Raw genomic sequence first — 18,908 nt, forward strand, 5'->3', positions numbered from 1 at the left:
TAGCTGCTGGTCATCCTCACAGACATCACTCAAGAGTTGGGCACAGTGATTTAGATGAAGCAAGGAAAAAATTAATCTGCTGTGATAGAGACAGTGTCTGCTGCTAACTAAAGCATATTAGAAAATACCTCTAAAATGCATACACTGAAATCGGTTAGCAAGCAGTAGCTTTTAGTAGAGAAGTTTATGATACTACTCCATATGCCCAAAACAAGCCACACGGAGTCAGTCACACAGGGTAGGCACTGTGCTATCATTCTGTCTAGTCTCCTAAGGAGACCTTGTTTCCTGGGTTTGTTACAGAGATCTTGGGAATAGATGATTTTGTAGCAGTGATGGAAAGATAAGTTGTACTTGGCAGGTGGTTCAGAATGCCTGAGATATATGGCCAAAGTTACTGGGGATATTCATCTCTTCTCTGATTTGTAGCAGTACTTTTGCATGAGTGGCAGAGTATGCAAATAATCCACCTGTAAGTAAGTTCACAATTATGACCAAGTAGAGAAGTATGAGGAAACTGAAACAGTTTCAGACAAAAGCCAGAGTAAATTGGGGCATGTGTCTCTTTCCTGTGCATATAGACCACCTCAGGTATGTGAAAAGAAAACTTGGGGGAAAGAATACTTGATTCTAATGCTGTTTCCTTATCAGTAAGATGAATGCATTTCCATTCAATTTTGGTTATAATTCCTGTTTTCTATGCAAACACTGTTAACTCTGGTGAATAAGCTACCTCGTATACAAAATAGTGACATATAGTTACAAGACACATTTAGGGATTCTTTGTATAGTTCACCTAACATCACAAAGTCTGAAAGGTCTTGAATGTGTCCTGGAATGAAGGAAATATAGGTGTTGCAGTATTATATGCTGTACTTGCGTTTCCCAGTTGGACAAAAATACGGATGCATATTCAATCAGATGTTATCCTGCCTGATAATTAAAAAAATCTGGAAAAAAGTAGTTCTGTGGGGTTTTGTGTTTGGTTGGTTTTGCTCAAAGTTTGCATGTAAGCAGAAGGACACAGCCACCTGTATTGATGGTAACAGTGGTTGAGATGAATAGGTGCAAGGGGGACTTACTTTAACCCCTGTTCCTCTGGCAAGTTTGTATATGATAGGAATTAGAACAGAAGTGTTAATCTGCTATTCTTGTGTTCTGATTCAGAGATCTCCCTTTTTTTGATTACAATCTCTATAAAAGAGACATAAAATTTAAAAGGTTTAAATAAAATTATCTGCTATTATATGATGGTCATGATGTAAAGAATAAATTTGTGCATCTTCTCAAGAGACAGAACCCTCCTCTCTGCCTATCTCAAGTTCTGCCCTATGTTAATGAGCGACATCCTGGACCTCCTGAAGTTAGTGGCATTGCTTCATTAGGTCTATTGTTGTATCCAAGACTGAGACCATGGCTAGAAAATGATTATGGAAAAATTCCAGGAAGGCGATCCTTTTTGAGGTAGGCACTGAATGATTGCTTAGAATAAGCCTCAATCCGAACAGTATCAAATGGCTAGATGGATGTATTATGATGACAAAATGAATATGGCATTAACAACAAAGTATATCTCCCAAAGGTTCAGTGCAAAAAAAGCCAACAAAACAACCCACTAAAAAAGTAATTACTATGCTAACCTTTCATTCTGAAATCACTGAGGAGAAAGGGAATAAGATATATTTTAACCGGGGGGGGGGGCAGGCAGTACATAAAAGCTGCTCTATACATAGTAATTTCCTTGTTCTGTCTTGATATTTAATTCAGTTGGAAGGGACCTATAACAATGATGCAAAAAGCAGATCTAAGTGTATCATTTCACCTCGGTCATAAAAAGTTTCATGTGTCAAGGACTCTTAGAATTATTGCTGACAGCGTATCAACTCCTAAATGCAATATTGATTATATGGGTTTTATAGGTAGTTTCCTTGGCTGTATCTTCTCCAGGGACAGGAGGCAAATTAGTAAATACCATCTTCCTGTCCTGTCAGAAGGACCATGATTGGGTAAAAAAAACCAAAACCAAACCAATTCTAATGCTTTCTACTCGAGTCTTATCAAAAAGTACGCAGAGCAGATGTTAAATAATTAAGTTGCCTTTCACAACTGATGTCTGTTGTCCTGGTTTCAGCTGGGATGTAGTTAACTGTCTTCCTGGTAGCTGGTACAGTGCTATGTTTTGAGTTCAGTATGTGAAGAATGTTGATAACACTGATGTTTTCAGTTGTTGCTCAGTAGTGTTTAGACTACAGTCAAGGATTTTTCAGCTTCTCATGCCCAGCCAGGGCAACTGACCCAAACTGGCCAACAGTGTATTCCATACCATGTGATGTCCCATCTAGTTTAGGAACTGGGAAGTGTGGGGGGGAGGGATTCGCCGCTTGGGGACTGGCTGGGTGTCGGTCGGTGGGTGGTGAGCAATTGCCCTGCGCATCATTTGTACATTTCAATCCTTTTATTACTACTGTTGTCATTTTATTAGTGTTATCATTATCATTATTAGTTTCTTCTTTTCTGTTCTATTAAATCGTTCTTATCTCAACCCAGGAGTTTTACTTCTTTTCCTGATTTTCTCCCCCATCCCACTGGATGGGGGGGAGTGAGTAAGCGGCTGCGTGGTGCTTAGTTGCTGGCTGGGGGTAAACCACGACATCTGTATATATAAAAAGAGGCAAAATGCTGCTTTTTATAAATATATAGGAAGATTTACAGAGCCAACCAAAAGAAACTATGTACTAAAACTGAAAACATTTTAGTGGGCCAGGCATATGCTTAGAATAATAAAAGCTAGACAGCTAAGCGTCTCTTGGATGTTCTGAGGGGTTCAACGTCTCAGTGAAAAGTGAGAAAGATGCAAATGCACTTTACATTTCTCCCTTGAGTTTTATTCGCTTTCACTTGATGTGAAAATACAGGGCAATGTGCATGTGGTTAATGTCCATCTTTAGGACTGTCAGAACCACAGAAGCAGCTTCTTCTGTGGCTGCATTACAAAAATGGCAATGCTCCTTGAATTTTCAAGGGCCCCACAATGGAAAAAATTAAATTCTAACAAAGGAGAATATTCTCTGGACAGAAAAGCCATGTGTACAGTAGGACTTAAATAAATCCATGGTCTCCTGATGTTAAACCCAAAGCACTTTTCCTTAAGAAGTTCAGATTCATGTTGATAGGAACATGGTAAAGAAGAACCCTTCTTTCATTCAAACATGCTGGTGTGTGCAACTGGTTTACAGAAACACAGAGAGTAAGCTATGCCATGGTTACAGGCATTTCTGAAATACACAGTTCCTTACTGTTGAGGAAGTGTTAAGAACAAACCTTTAACGCCTTCTCTTCACCAATAACAATTTTGTACTCTAAATGCAATATGTAGTGTGATAGTAGGAAAAAAATTAAGGCCGGCCTGTTTGGTAAAGTTGCATTAAAATGAGGGGAGTTACAGTGGGAGATGCTAGATTTCTTCAATATAAAGGTTGTTTCTACCTCTTTCTACTAAAACCTTAATGACTGACAAAATTATTATCAAATAGGGATTCAGAATCCATGAAATAACTTGTTATAATCTGATTTCTTCTTTTTGACAGTGTGCCTAATTTAAAGATGAATTACACTTGCACTGAAGGAAAGGAAAAGGTGCCTGATGACGAACTGGAGTGCAAAATCTGTTATCGGAGATTTACTGTTCACAGTTGTAAGCCCAAAATCTTGGATTGTCTTCACAGGATTTGTGCTAGATGTTTGACTAAAATACTTCATATAGGAGTCGGATCTCCCTGTGTTAGCTGTCCCTTTTGCCACCATGAGACAGAGTTGCATGAAGATGAAGTTGAAGGATTACCTGATGATACAAACATTATGTCCAAGCTCATATTAAAACACAAAACAGCACGGAATTCTGACTGTAAAGAAGTAGTTTACCACCAGAAAACTTGGCTTCCTCACATTCTTCCCATGGATCAAACTGCTTAGTAATTACAATTATAGAAGTACAAAGAGACTCCCCAAGGACTCCCAGTCAAAGTACTGCCTCAGGTTATTATGCTGACCATGGCACTGAGTCAGTATCTTTAAGTTCTCAGAGCCAGCTAGACCAAGATCTCTTTTGAAAGTTATGCAAGTATGTACGCAGAATACTGGTATGGCTGCTCGGATTTCTTTACTTTGGTTCCCTCCCTCTTGGGATCTATTTACTAGTGATTCAGAAAGTGACCCTAGGTGTTGTGTGTCTGTGAGTTTTGTTCCCTCCAGTCTAACTGTATGCCAGTGCCTCTGCCATGGAATTTGTGACTGCTCTTCACAAAGCTGATATGCAGTGTTTTATCAATTGGTAAATTTTTAACTGAACCATAGAACAACTTAATTGCAAACTTTAACCTTTATGGACTGTTAAAAATGCATATAGTATGATATATATATGTATTTTTCTTAAAGCACAATAACTTGTGTGAATACAGGCAAAATGACAACATGGTATTGTTGTGGTTTTTCTTTTACTAAAAAGATGGTGGTTACTATCACCAGATCCTGAAGTTACGAAAGGGTTTTAGACCACCATCTCATTAACTGTGAATAGAACAGATACTTGAAGGTTATTTTATTGTTTAAAAAAAACAAAAACCACCCCACCCTGCTTTTAATCAAATGCATTGTCACTGTCTTTAAAAACAGATGGGAAATCAGAAATGCTCTATCACCTGTTCAAAAAAATAAAGAGTCCCTTTACAAGCTACTTCAGATTCGAGTCAAATCTTTTCTGATGCCAAAGGGAAATAAAGTTGCATTAAATATTCTGCTCTACAATCAGATTTTTCAGAAGAGTTTTAAGAATTATGACAAAGAAGCTTGTAGTTGTATCTTAAAGGGCCAACTAAACAGTCTTAAAGTAAACTTTAATATTTTTCATGATTCAATATGCCTGAAAAATTATGACATAAGCCAAACAATATAAAAATTGAAATTAACCTAATTTGTTTTCAGAATTAAAATACCAAAGTAAATTTTGTTTCCTTAATACAAAGTGTTAAGTGTTTGTGTTCCTGCACAAAAATTATTTATTTTTCTGAATAGTTGTATTCAACCTACTTGACACTGCTCTACTGTTATTATCTAAATTTCCTATGGTTGTGCTGATAACCTACAAAATTTTTTGCACCGTGAATGACTTTTTATAAAGTTTGTTTACAGTAATTCCTAAATCCCAAATGAAAAATGGGTATTTATAAAGAGAATCACTTTTAATATGCTACCAACTTAAGCATACACAGTTTAAAATATGTAATAAAGCTGTATATATAAATATCTACATGGTTTGGGGTTTTGATTTAGGAATAACCTATTATTTAGCTTTAAAGACTTTCACAGTGATTTTGTGTTTAATAACAGAGCTGCCAGATGTTGATTTATTTTGAGACTTCTCAATGAAAAACAAAAACCACAGGATTTTTGTTCATTTACTTTCTCCAAAATAATTCATTAAAAGGAAGAACTCTGGACTGGAAGACTAGATCCACTTTTATGTGCAAAGCACAAGTGACCTGACTTCAGAGGGTAGTGATCTAAAGCGAACGAATTGCCAGCTTTTTGAACGACCCCTGGCTCTAGGGTATATGCCATGTGTTTCCAGTGAAGAATGGCTGTCCCACCTAGCCTTCCTTCTTTCCTCCCCCCAAATAACATTTGCAGTGATGTGAAAGAAGCCACAGAGAATCTTTTGACACACACAGTGCATCTGACCTGTAACATAGTTTTGGATGAGCTTGTGCCTGCTGAGATATGAGGCAATAAATTCACCAGAAGGTGAATGTAATATACCCGGTTATGTCTAAAAAGTAGAAAATACAGACTCACATTGTAGGCACAAGTTACTCAAACCTGTAGGCTAGAAGCTTTTCTCTCATCATAACCCAAGGACTGTATGCTCTAATTCATATGATATAATTTGTATTTCTTATCTCATATCTTGCTGAAAAAGCTGAAGATGGCTAAAAGCCAATGCAAAACACCCTTTTCTAAGAAAAGAAATAGTGTAACACTCACATTACCAAGAGTTATATCACCCTTTCAGAAACATGAATGCATTTTAATTACTATTATCAGTGGAGACAGATTACAGCTAAATACCTCATAAGGGGTTTATCCTGTAACTCAACATAGAGGGCAGTTGCTCAATTTATGATTTTCTGAAGCAGCTGATAGTATTCCTGCAGCTGATATGATCAGACTAATGAGACCTCCAACCTATCTCACTCAACTAAGTAAGAAGTATGTAGTCTTAAAGTAAGCTGCTGTTCAAGTTTCATGGTTGTTAGTATTGTGCATGAACTGTGGAGGCAAACATCTATCTTGCAAGTGAAGAATCCTTTTGCCTTTTCGCAATCACCTGAATTTTTATCAGCAGCACCTGAAAAAGCAGTGTGTGCAATAGGGCCTGTCCTGTTTTGAGGGACTGCATTACATATTGGGATTAAAAAAGTCTTGTGACTAAAAAGAACCAAACTAAAAATTTGACAAATGGACTTACACTGACGAAAATATTTTTTTATATGTAAAACAAAAGAATCCCCATAACTTTCCATAGATCACTGAAGAGAACACTCTATTTAGAAAAGTAGATTGCCTGACTGGAGGTGTTTAAGAAACGGAGGTGTTTTCTGCAAAGAAATAAATGATACTAGTTTTTAGCAAAGTTCAATTAATAGGATAACCAAGAAGTATATATTTTAAGGTGTTTTGTGACTGTTTAAGCCCTCTGCTTTACTAACAAAAATTAAGAACAAAAAAAGTTTTGCAAGTAGGTTATTCTTACTTCTGCTAAATAGAAACAGCAATATTTAAGAACTTTACAGGCTGTTTTTTCTAATTTCCATTAACAGTTGATGGGTTAGGAAGGATTTTTAAATTTTATTTGGTTTTGCACTTAAAATTCATGGCATGTACTGCATGTAAATATTCTTAGTTTTATGCAAGTCTCTTCTCTATCCCTTACAGTAGTTACACACCTATTAAATTGTAGAAAATCTGTATTTAAGAAGAATACAAGCCACTGTCTTGGTAAGGAAGATGTTTTCTAAATTTAGATAGACATGAACGAGGGTGAAAAACGGCTAAAAACATTTATAGCTGTATTAGTATAATTAGAGAATTCTTTTATGGTAGTGTTTCATGCATTTAGGTATTTTTATGAAGGATTCCTTAAAAATTCTAGCTATTTCTCAGCTTTCTGCTCTCTCTTTACATCTACAATTTGGTTTACTTTCTTTGTCACTAATTTCTGGGCTGTGTTGATCTGTACAAGGAAAGTGCAGATGGAGCTGGTCTCCGCTAACATAGTGGTGCATGTTCGTGTCATCTGATGCAGGAATAGCAGCATAGGTCTTGACTGAAAAGCGCAATGTATGGAGACTCTCTGCTTTAGGGTAAACTGTGCAAACTTGACTTAGTACAAAACAGCTTTTGAAAGTAATATATGTTACTTTGTACATATAGAAACCAATATACCAGATATCCTTCTCCTTCCTTTTTTGAGTTTACAGTAAAAGCAATTTCGGTAGCACCAAAGATGTTAAAACATAAAAGTTTCAAATTTATTTCACACTATATGCTGTTATACCACAATTACATGCCATGCTTTGTATTTGTTTAGAGAGCTCTAAAGATAACCTATAATGTATTCTCTAATTAGGCCAGATTTTTTAACATCCTCTGGGCTTCTAAACCTGCCATATGAAAGTACTTGATGATAACTGTACACTTGAGAAAACTTTTTCATTCTTCCAAATCTAATTGTAAAGGACTTCAAGTTGAAGCACTAGTATAGCCTCAGAAAAGTAGAAGAGTAACTGGGTTACACTACAGAGCAAAACTGAAATACAAATAAAATATAATTTTTAATTATTTTTACAACTAGTCATAATTCTCCCGGTAATTATGTAAATGCGATGACCTGGCAGACATGCAATGTACAAATACAATGGAAAAAGATATTTGTGAAAACTATAATGATGATCTATTTTGCTTTTTAAAAAGTCTTTATAAAATAATCAGTCTTTCATAAAAACACTGACAAACTACTGACTTCTCATTAAAAAACCAAAACAAATAAATACATAATATTTAGCTGAAAAACACTGCTTACCTTAACTTTTTCTTCCAATCTTCCTAAGCGTAGACTGCCTTCTACTATTTTGTTGAGAACACCATGATTCTCATTTTCCAAACATTTGGCCTGCAAACATATAGTATAGGTAACTAAATGTAATCATAACTTTAGACAGGTCTGACAAAATACATACACTGAGGAAGACAAAGCTATTCTGTTCTGAGCTCCAATAGTCTGAAGAACCAAGATGGATAAAGAATCCTGAAAATTATTCTAATAATGGCTAATTAATAATTTGACAATTGATGGCAACTACTATCTCACTAACAAAATAATACCTTGAAACAGTTTTATTCTGAAAGGATCATAGCTACCGATACTGTAAACCCAACCAGTTTTGGGTATTTTTCTACAGATGTATGTATATGTAGGGATCCCACTTGTATGCATGAGACTCATCCTTCTGGGTCAGATTTAGCAGTCTGCTCTCAAAAGAGCCCTTGAAATTGGCAGGGCTTCAGGCAAGGAGTCTGACATGTCTTATGAAAGGCTTCCCTCTTATGACTCTTTCCATCATTTCATAAGCACTACATTCTCTCTCAGATATAAAAAGTAAACCAAACAAAAACTGCATAAGCTGTGAACGATGAAATAATTTTAAAACTGTAAGAGGTTTCAACTGTTAAATCCACTGAAAGCATTCAAGAGAGAAATAACCAGGTTTTAGAATCAGCAATGTCTGACCACCTTGAACTACCCTCACTCCAGAAACACATCTTCTTTCACAGAAGTCAAAATTAACTAGCATCGCTGGAGTCTGTGAGCTTTGTGCTCAGTCAGTGACATCTTGATTTACTGTGTGGTATATGAATCATACAATACAATAAAAGAATCATTTTGACAGCTGCTAACTCAGGATTACAGTTCATCATCAGTGTTGCACTGTGAAAATAGTTTTAAATAAATTTGTTGCTGCTCTGTTTTACTGGATTTATCAGTAAGTTATCGCTGTTCCTGGAAATGGTAAATTTAAGACTATCCATTTATTTCTGTGGAGATGTGGTTACTATGGACTTTTTTTTTTAATCCTCATTAAGTAAAAATATAGGCTAATTTCTTAGAGTGCTGTACCCTTTCTGCTCTCCCTGTTCTTCTGCATTAAATCTACATTAAATTAATTTCAACGCTTTAATTCAATTAGTGAATTAAAAAAGAATAAGGCTAGGGTAATAGCAGTAGCTGAACCGAGTATCTAAACCTGACATTACTGAATTTTGAGGTGGGGGAATGATAATATGTTTTTAATTATACATCATGCTCAGTAGAGGCTCTTCATAATCATTAGGGTCAGACTCTAAGTAATTTTTTTTTGTTTTCTAGGCCTTACCATTAGACAACCTAATCAGATTACCTGACTACAAGACACCTGCAGTCTAACTTTCTGCCAAGGCAGGTTTTAAGTTCAGTGATTAAAAGTAGGAACAGGTTGTTCTAATTCAGCTCTACCAGGCAGCAAAGTAAACTGGTTATTTAAAGGTTTTACTGATACTAGACTACTTCAGTAGAAAAGTTTGTCTCAGAGTATCTCTGCTGTCAGCCCAGACACAGTGAATTCATAAAAAAAAAAAAGCAAAAGTTGTGCACTGTTTAGTATCGAAGCCGCAAAATGGAGAAATCATGAACAGCAAGTAAGTATGTACCATTATCATACACAAGAGAATGTGATCCAAAAGGAAGAGATAAATTCTGTTTTGCACGACAGGACTGGCTTCTAATTGCTGGATCAGTTTATACCTGTCTAAAGAAAGATAGGCCATAGTTGACTGCATTTTGGGCTACTTTCCACAGACCTGAGCCTTTTGCACATCCATGAAATTTGATTTTCTAGTGTATACTTTCACGTGCAGGCTTCAGAAGGGAAAAATATGATGTCAAATACTGCACACTTGCAAAGATAGGGTTTACACGACCTTGTGGTGATTAAAGTTATGCTAAGATATCTTTCCTTTTGAAACAGGCTTTTACTGCTAAAAGTATTCTGAACATCTACTAGGGTATTATTAGTCAAATGGCACACCTTGTACTTACAGGTAATTCTGGATTTCTGTGATATTTCTAATGTGGTATGCCAAGTATTTGAAAATAGATATACCAGAGACTGAGAGATAAGAACCAGTTCCCCTAATTCCTAGGAGACATTTATTGTGCCTAGTTTCACAATCCTAAAGTCCAGTTTGCAGTGGACAAGGATTTGAGCTGGGTCACCATAGTTCCTCTTCTAGAATTAAGAATTAACCACTATAGAATCTTTTTACCCAACACTGATGACAACCTTTGTCTACTACTTGATCAAGCAAAAGAAGCTTTAACAAAGTTTTGTGAAATGGTTTCCAGGACCAATTTGAAGACAAGAGTACCAATATGTAAAATTGAAATTGTGTCCGAGATCTTGTAAAAGAAACAAAGCATACCTATAAAAAGCCCAGTAACTTCCATGCCAGACACTTCCACTAAACCGGAGTTGTTCCGAAAAACCAGCCTGTCAAAATGACTGCTTACCAAAAAGGAGCAATAACATGCATGTGCATCCACAGCAGAAGCGCTGTACAGGTCACTTCAAGGATCATAGTTTACCTTTAGATTCAGAAATAAGTATTAAAAATTTATGATTGTGTACTATTTTTCAATAGGTGTAGCTTCAACAATTGAAGCCAATCTCTAAAATGAGGTTAAAAAATTCTTTCAAACTTGATACATACCATTGCAGCCCCTAATGCTGATGTGAGTTGAGGCTTAATTACGTTGTCTCCAGAAAGTAGGGTAGTTGCTTTTAACCACTCTTCTAGGAAATAATCTTTTACTGCTCCTATCCTATTTGCAAAAGTATATTTAAATAGCTAAATCCTCAAACTGAAATTGTACTTTCTTTTCTGATAATTCAAATTAACAGTAAGTTGTGCCAGTAGGATGGTAGGAAGACAATTAACTCTATCCCAGCTGAAACCAGGACAGATGGTAATTGTATGAAATACCAATTAAGTCATATTAATTATTTAAAGGTAATTACCAAAAAAATAAGATGATCCCGTTCCCGAGCTATCTTCTCCACCAAACCAATAAGGTTTGTTAGATAGTGATGGGCTGCAACTTCTTTTTCTACTGCTTCCTCCAACTGCAGTTTCAAAAGACCTATTTTCTTCTTCAATCGCCTATAAAATTAACAGAAAAAGGAAAATCTTCAGATTGGGAAATAATAATGGCATTAAAAGAACTTGCATTGCATGTGCAAATCAACTTGTACAAGTCTCAAATAATCAAATATACTGTTAAAGACACATTGGCTCAAAATATTTGCGATGCCGAAAGTATCATTTCCCACTTTTTGGAGCTGTTTTTCCTAGAATATATTGTGTGAATAACAAAAGTAACAATGATTCTAAAGAACAATTTGTGCAATGGCTACAAGCTCGTATTTCTGAAGAAGCAGAACAATAATTTTTTTTTTTTAAAGTATTGTGAGCCCAACTCTGAACCACTCAGGTGCATGAGAAGGTCTGCAAATAGTGTAAGACCCTATTTATCAGGTGAATAAACAAATGATTAATTGCTACAGCTAACTACTAGCATTAAAGATATATTCTTAATTTGCATGTAGACATAGAAAAGTGTGCATGAAAACATCTAAAGTCTAGCAAAGTTACTTGACAACCAGGCCTTTAGATGTGACAAAGATGTGTTTGGGAAACATGTTTTTTTCTGTAGTAAGTAGAAACTACATACTGTGGGATGTCAGACAATGTTTTTACAGATATTTCTGCTGTTGTTTTAGAAATACAAGTATTTCTATATAAGAAAATAAGAATGTGATATGACCTGTTTGTCTTTTGTGTCATTTCCATCTCAGTTTCCAGGATCTTGTTATCAGCCATGAAGTTATTTTTCTCTAAAAGCAGTTTCTTGTTTTGAGCTTGCAGTGATGCTATCTTTCCCATTAGACCTTCCACCTCACAGCGCTTTTTCTCCTGCTCCTGTTGTAAATGGCTGCAAAAACCAACACCATAGAACAGACATCATGTATGAACCTACTTCACTAAAAAGCTGAGCAGTAAGATACCTATGTTGAAGGTATGAAAAAGATACATTGAGAATGCTTAATGTTCAGTGGTGACATCAAAGAGAGGTATTACAATCTCATGACATATCAAATCATGAACGAAGCATAATACAAACAAAATTCTTCAAGTAATTCATCCTGACTGCACTTGAAATAGAATTTAAATTATAAAGATACCCTATATAGAGCAAATGTATTCCCTTCCTAATTTTTTTTCCAAAGAAATTACTAGCAGTGCCAAAAAACAAGGTCTGAGAACTTCTCAGGAAGGCACTGTACCAAGAAACAGTAACTTGCACTATGCTAAGGCTTGAAAGCAAACAAATTTACAGAATGTCTTTAGAAAAAACATTACAGACTATGCTGCATGACAGCACTTTTCTGTTGTGCTGTTTTGTTATTTCCATATTGTAAAGACTGAGGCAACTTAGCATTTTTAGTTCAGAATTTCAGAATCCTTTAGACAGTTTCCCAAAGATGGGAACAAAAGAATGAGAACATTTTATACACAGTGTTGATAGAAGTAAACAGATTTGACAAAAATGATATTTTTAATGCCCAATCTTCTACTATTTAAAAAGGTACATTTAGCAGTACGTTTCTACTCTACGGTAGAAACACTTCTACCAATGTCTCTAGATCTGGGATTTCCTTCCGTAATTTTAATTGTCTGTAAAAAGCGGGACATTATTTTTGAAATAATTCCTTAACTTTCTTTGCACTTTGGTAGTTACCTTCCTAGATTACCAGCATAAGTTTCCACTCACCTCCTACCTACAGAGTGATGCGTATGCAGATCTGTTCCTGTGAATGCTTTGCAGAATTGTTTCTCTGTGCACCATATGTAAACTCATACCTTTTTAAATCATTCACCAAAGCAAAGTGCTCCTCTGCTGCTATTCTGCTATCCAGTTTGGCTTTCAGCTCTTCAGAAGTAGAACGCAAAGCTTCCAACTGTTTCTGGTACTCTGCTATCTCTTCTTCTTGACTCTGTTTCTTATCTTCTAAGATTATTATCTGTTTGGTCAATTTTGAAGCTTTTGGGAAGAAAAAAAGAAACAAGTGGGTACAGAAGAACTAATTCAATCACCTAGTGAAACTCCAACTAAACCACTAATATGTTAATTCTTAGGTGTTCATAGCATTATGTAACAGTGGATTTGTCAGTTTGTTTTGTTTTTTAACAGTCTGGATTCTCCTCCCCCCCCCCGCCCCAGCAGTTTGTTTTGGAAAAGTGCCAAAACTTCAAGACTGCTTCTTCTAAGGACTATAAGCTATTTTCTTACTGAAACACCATTTTACTCTGAAGAATCCTCTAATTCAGATTTTACTAACTCAGGAAAAGAACCTAAAATGGAACATGACTTTTGTAGCCTAGTAGATAGGGCACACATCTAGAGACTGCCCAGTTTCTGTTCACTGATCTCCAAGTTTTTCCTGTAGTATGTATTTCCATGACTGGATACACTGCCAAAACAGTTGTAGGAACTGAATGAAAGATCAGGGCTCTTGTTTCCTTGTGAGAACTCCAGCAGTAGATAACAAAATCTGTCAGTGTTTACCAGGGATGTTCTGACAACTCATATCAGATCAAGCTATTTTGAGATTTGGAAAGAGGAACTTCTGATTTTGGGGTATTGTCTGGCCTTTGGTCTTGGGTATGATGAGTTGTTATCTTCTAAATACAGATGGATATAGAGAGATAGTACTCTAAACAAGAAGCTCAGAAACTTTAAAGGCAGAAAGGAAAGTATTTATGGAATTAGGCAGCTGATGAATAGAAAAATTTCAGAATTGGAGTTTTGCTATATAGGTTCACTTAAGGAAACTGTTCTCATCAGTGACTTATGTTAATCATGCACAATTAAAAATTTACAGAACATCCTAATCTGTGAATTAAGATTCAATTTTGCTTTTTAAACTTCACTAAGAAATCTTACTTTCAGTTTTGGGATTTTAAACTATAACATGCTTGTTCTCTTTCTAATATTCAGTCAGAAGGCTATTAACAAGAAATATCCAGAGGAATCTACCGACGCAAAAAATAACTATCAGCAGAAGAATTAATCTTGGTCAAGAAATAATATTTACAGACAAGACAAGGAATATCAAGTTGGTTACAAAGCAGAAAATTAAAAGCCCCTACAAATTCTGAACTGAACATTTAAATAAGCAAATAATACCTCACAAGTACCAAATTGTAAAGTTCAATGTGGTCTTAAATTATGAAAATAAGTGTACTGCTGTTTAACAGTTGTCACTTTTTCAGAGGAAGCAATTCAAAGTGGAGTATGCTGTATAGTGTCAACAGGTGATACTGACATTTCTTTTCAGTATCAGCTGACATCCAGAGCTTGCTCTCATATTAGTGTTACCTGCATTCAGCAATGCTTTGTAGGCATATACGAAGTTGCAAAAAAACCCCAAAACCAAAAACCCAAAACCCCCACCAAAACAAAACAAAAAAACACCAAAAAACCCCCCACAAACAAACCTGCAGTACCATCTCTGGTGTAGTTCAAATGATTAGCAACTCAAGCACTTTACCTTCTTGAACATGCTGTCTGTGACTATCTTTTGCTTTAGCTTGTTGAATTTCAAGTTGCTCCATCAACAATCCGTTTTCTTCCAAGACCAGCTTGGCCTGAGTTTGCAGCTGCTGCCTGCAATGACAACCGGCTTATAAATAAAATATAATACAAATATTAACTTATGTCCAAAGAAAAAACACAACTGACTTCCAACAGTGTAAACTTATAAATCGTATTTGAACTTTAAAAAAAAAAAAAAAATTAAAAACACTCATTGAAAGCAATGTCAGGACCCAAGATAAGCTTATTAGAGACATGAACTCACAAGCCTCAAAATGTAAATTATTTTAAATGTTTAAAATCTTTGACTAACTAACTAAAGCAAAAATTCCCTATAGAATGAAGGAAGAATATATATGTGTGAATTAGAATCGCAGCATTATAGAATGGTTGAGGTTGGAACGGACCTCTGGAGGTCATCTGGTCCACCCCCCCTGCTCAAGCAGGGCACCTAGAGCCAGCTGCTCACAACCATGTCCACGTGGCTTTTGAATATCTTTAGGGATTGAGTCTCCACAGCCTCTCTGGACAGCTTGTTGCAGTGCTCACAGTGAAAAACTGTTTCCTTATGTTCAGAGGGAACCTCCTGTGGTTCGGTTTGTGCCCACCGCCTCTTGTCCTGTCATAGGGCACCACTGAAAAGAGCCTGGCTCTGTCTTTACGGTCTCCCCCTATACAGTGATAAGATCCCCCCTGAGCCTTCTCTTTTCTAGGCAAAACAGTCCCAGCTCGCTCAAACTTTTCTCATATGAGGAAATTAAAGCTACATAATGGTGCTAGATGACTTGGAGACAGCTATGTAAATAGTAACTGAACCAAATTAGTTTTCAAAACACGCGATAAATTCTTGGATACACTTTGGATTTACTTGGCTTTGGCTCTGGAAAAATACTGCCAGTGTGTTCTATGAGCCTGTAAAGAAGATGGGAGTTTAAACTGAACTATCCTGAGCAGAGAACTTAACACTCTGCTTTATAGCTAGTATTAATTAAGCTTTCAAGAAAACCAATCCCAGTCTTTCTGATGTTAACAAAAGCTTAAGAAAGTATTTGCTATTCGAATAACAGCTTAAAAAGTTGAGAAGCATTAACCAGAATGCAAGTAGAAATACAGTACGAGTGTAAGATGATATCAAATGAATTTAAACTCAAGAGTTGTCATCAATCAGCAAAAGTAGCCTAAACCCAAACAAAGTATAGCAAAATAGACTGTTACCAAGGATTTCTGATGACAGTAACTAACACAACGTATATCTACTTTGTTTATGTGTGGCCTGACCCAGATAAAAATGCACCCTATTGTATATAGATCTAGATAGGGACAATTCCCCCTACCATCAAATGATATTCTGACTAAAATTTAAGCTGAACTATACAGCTAACAATTGTTGTCTGGCAGCTGAAAAATATAGTCTTAAACAGTCTACCCTGAAGATTTTTGCAAACACAGAAATGGAAGTCAGCTTATACTTGTATCCATGGAAACCTCTGTGTACAGGTATTTGTAAGTTTAACCGACTAATTTACTGTGAAATTTACTGCAGTGAGCATACAAGAAGGAAGCAAATGCACATCAGCCATTTACAAATCGGTTAACAGCTAAGATAGAGCTTATATTGTTTAACCACTTAAGACTCTGCATGTTTTCATCTGAATGGATAAATATGAAATGAAAACTGAATGACAAAATACATTCATTATTTGTGACAGGAAGGTCAGTGTTGATGTAAGATGATAAGCATTACCAGTTGAAAGAAACAATGGAAGTTTTTTTTCCCATCAAAACTATCTAGGCTGGAGTTAAGGTTGAGAAAATGGATTGTGAATCTTACTGGACAAGTCTTTGAAGTATAACAATTTTAAACAAAGAACAAAATAATTTTTTCCAGGTAAAACTGCAACTTTCAAATTGATGTCACTAAGATCATATTTCATCAACAGGTTTAGGCATAAGGAACATCTCCCATACTGCCAAGCTACATCCTTACCCTCAGCGATGCCTGGCACTATGAGGCTATGTTGTGAAACAAAATTTTAAAAATTGCTACAAAAGGGGGTATTAGGTTGATCAAGACCAACTCCTTTATGTGCTTGACAGTGCATCCCCATGAGCAGTTACATCAATACAAACAAAGGAGCAATGCACTGCAACATCGAGTGCGAAGAAGCCACTGAAGGTACACATCAAAAGCTTGGTAAGGTGGTATTGCTGACATCCCTGCCTTGCTGAACCCCAGCCTTCAAAACAGCTCCCAGACAGAGACTATAGACAGTCTGAAACAGCTCAGAGACATACAAACTTCTCTCATTCATTTGCAGAGAGGCAAAATAAAAAGCAAAGGTGTTAAAAGTCCAGAAATTCTTAAGAAGCTGAAACACCTCTATAGTATTTTGGAATTTGTGGACAGTATATAAGCATCCAAACATAAAATATACAGATTATTTTATTAAAGCACCAAAAAAGACTTTGATACCTTTATAATAACCTACTTAACCAAATCTATGCAGAAACTAAACACTATTACATGGGCTTCCGGTGCAAAACTGCACATTCACTATTTAATCTTTACTGCAGAATTATTTCAGGCATTGCAGGTGAGCATTGTTCCAACAAGACATAACCATGACCCTATTAACTCTTCAGAAAAACTTAATTTGCTTGAGGGGAACACAATTTTTCCTTAAGATCTGTAATCTTAAGAGTTTGCATGCAACAAGCAAAATAATGAGTAGCTTTTAAATTAATTTCTAGTAATATAACTTGCCATTCTGCAGGGGTAATAAAGTTATTTTTATTTAATTGCTCATGGAGGTCTTCATTCTCCTTCACCAACTCTTCAACTCGTAGTTTAAAATTCTTCATATCCTCCTGGAAGACAAAGGACTCCACATAAAATTCTTTAGAGCCAAGTATTTTGTTTTAATTTTTACATCAACAAAAACTTTTATAAATATACATGCCTGGGTGCCTTCTAATTCTTCTGTTAACAGCGTGTTATCTCACTACACACTAATCTTTAATTCAGATGTGCATACCTGACTTCAAAATTGCTTCATCAATCTAGTAATATTTGATTTAAAATAATATAAGTATTTGAATTGTGCCACATTTTTGCCAAGTGTCATTTGAATTAAGCAAGTTGTAGATCCTTAAAATATGGATTTAAAAAACTTAATTCTGGAAATTACTAGATGATACTACACATTTTCAGTATGAATGGCATGAATTTGAATATGGTAGGATAATACAGTGAATTTACAGTAATATAAATCCCTCGGTGTTCTCTGCTCATTTTATAGCTTAATTTTTTGAAGGAAATAAATTATTTTGAAAAGCTATGGCAGTTCTACTCTGAAGCAAATCACCATTTTTTCAAAGATTCAGTGACAAAAAAATACTTCTGACGAGCAAAAAGAGTACCCATTCCTTAATACCCATTCCTTAATACCCATTCCTTAAATATCTAGAAATAAATATTCTTCTACCACAAAATCCACAGGCCTGTAACTGGAGGAGTAGCTATACAGGGCACTGAATCCCCATTATGAATGACAATAGTAACTTCTTTCTACTGCTGTATTCATGGTTTACTCTATTCAGAGAGCACAATTCTTGTACATCTCACTGTACTGCCTGCTTCTACATCTGAACAGGCTGACAAAAAGCAAGCAAGCCAAGCAGGATAAGATAGCACAATAACTATGCATGGAAAAGTAAAACGAAGTCACTTTTAATTTTAGGCAGAAAACACCTTTGACAAATCCCTTTAAAAAAAAATCCAGTAACTTATTTCTGCTTTAGTGTAGAAGTATATTTCTTTAAATGGCAACTTGCCTCATGTTCAAGATTTAAATCTTCCTTTTCTCTTATTCTGTCTTCATATGCCAACAGAAGAGGTGACAAATACTTCATATCCAACTTAAAAAAAAAATCCAAATAAATCAATTACAAACCATAATCTCATCAATATTTTTTACTTCTGCTATATATTCTTAATTTTAAAAACTATTAAGGGGTTTTTTATATGCCTTGCAGACAAAAGTGCAGGACTTACACAAGCACACAGACCATCATATGCAAAATGATGCTGCAGAAGCACTTA

At 35.7% G+C, this 18,908-nt stretch overlaps 1 protein-coding gene across 1 annotated transcript in view; it reads right to left on the bottom strand.

Annotated features, from left to right (window-relative positions):
- CEP89 (centrosomal protein 89kDa) overlaps positions 1–18,908 on the bottom strand; it is a 42,766-nt gene that overhangs the window by 12,182 nt on the left and 11,676 nt on the right. The window contains exons 11-17 of the mRNA XM_010585111.1: positions 18,641–18,724; positions 17,567–17,674; positions 14,763–14,874; positions 13,072–13,252; positions 11,975–12,142; positions 11,169–11,310; positions 8,138–8,227 (exon numbers count right to left, since the gene is read on the bottom strand). Coding sequence (XP_010583413.1) covers positions 8,138–8,227; positions 11,169–11,310; positions 11,975–12,142; positions 13,072–13,252; positions 14,763–14,874; positions 17,567–17,674; positions 18,641–18,724 — 885 coding nt within the window. The remainder of the gene's footprint in view (positions 1–8,137; positions 8,228–11,168; positions 11,311–11,974; positions 12,143–13,071; positions 13,253–14,762; positions 14,875–17,566; positions 17,675–18,640; positions 18,725–18,908) is intronic.

Source organism: Haliaeetus leucocephalus, unplaced genomic scaffold (genome assembly GCF_000737465.1).
Source record: "Haliaeetus leucocephalus isolate CR32 unplaced genomic scaffold, Haliaeetus_leucocephalus-4.0 Scaffold92, whole genome shotgun sequence".
Lineage (NCBI taxonomy): Eukaryota > Metazoa > Chordata > Aves > Accipitriformes > Accipitridae > Haliaeetus > Haliaeetus leucocephalus.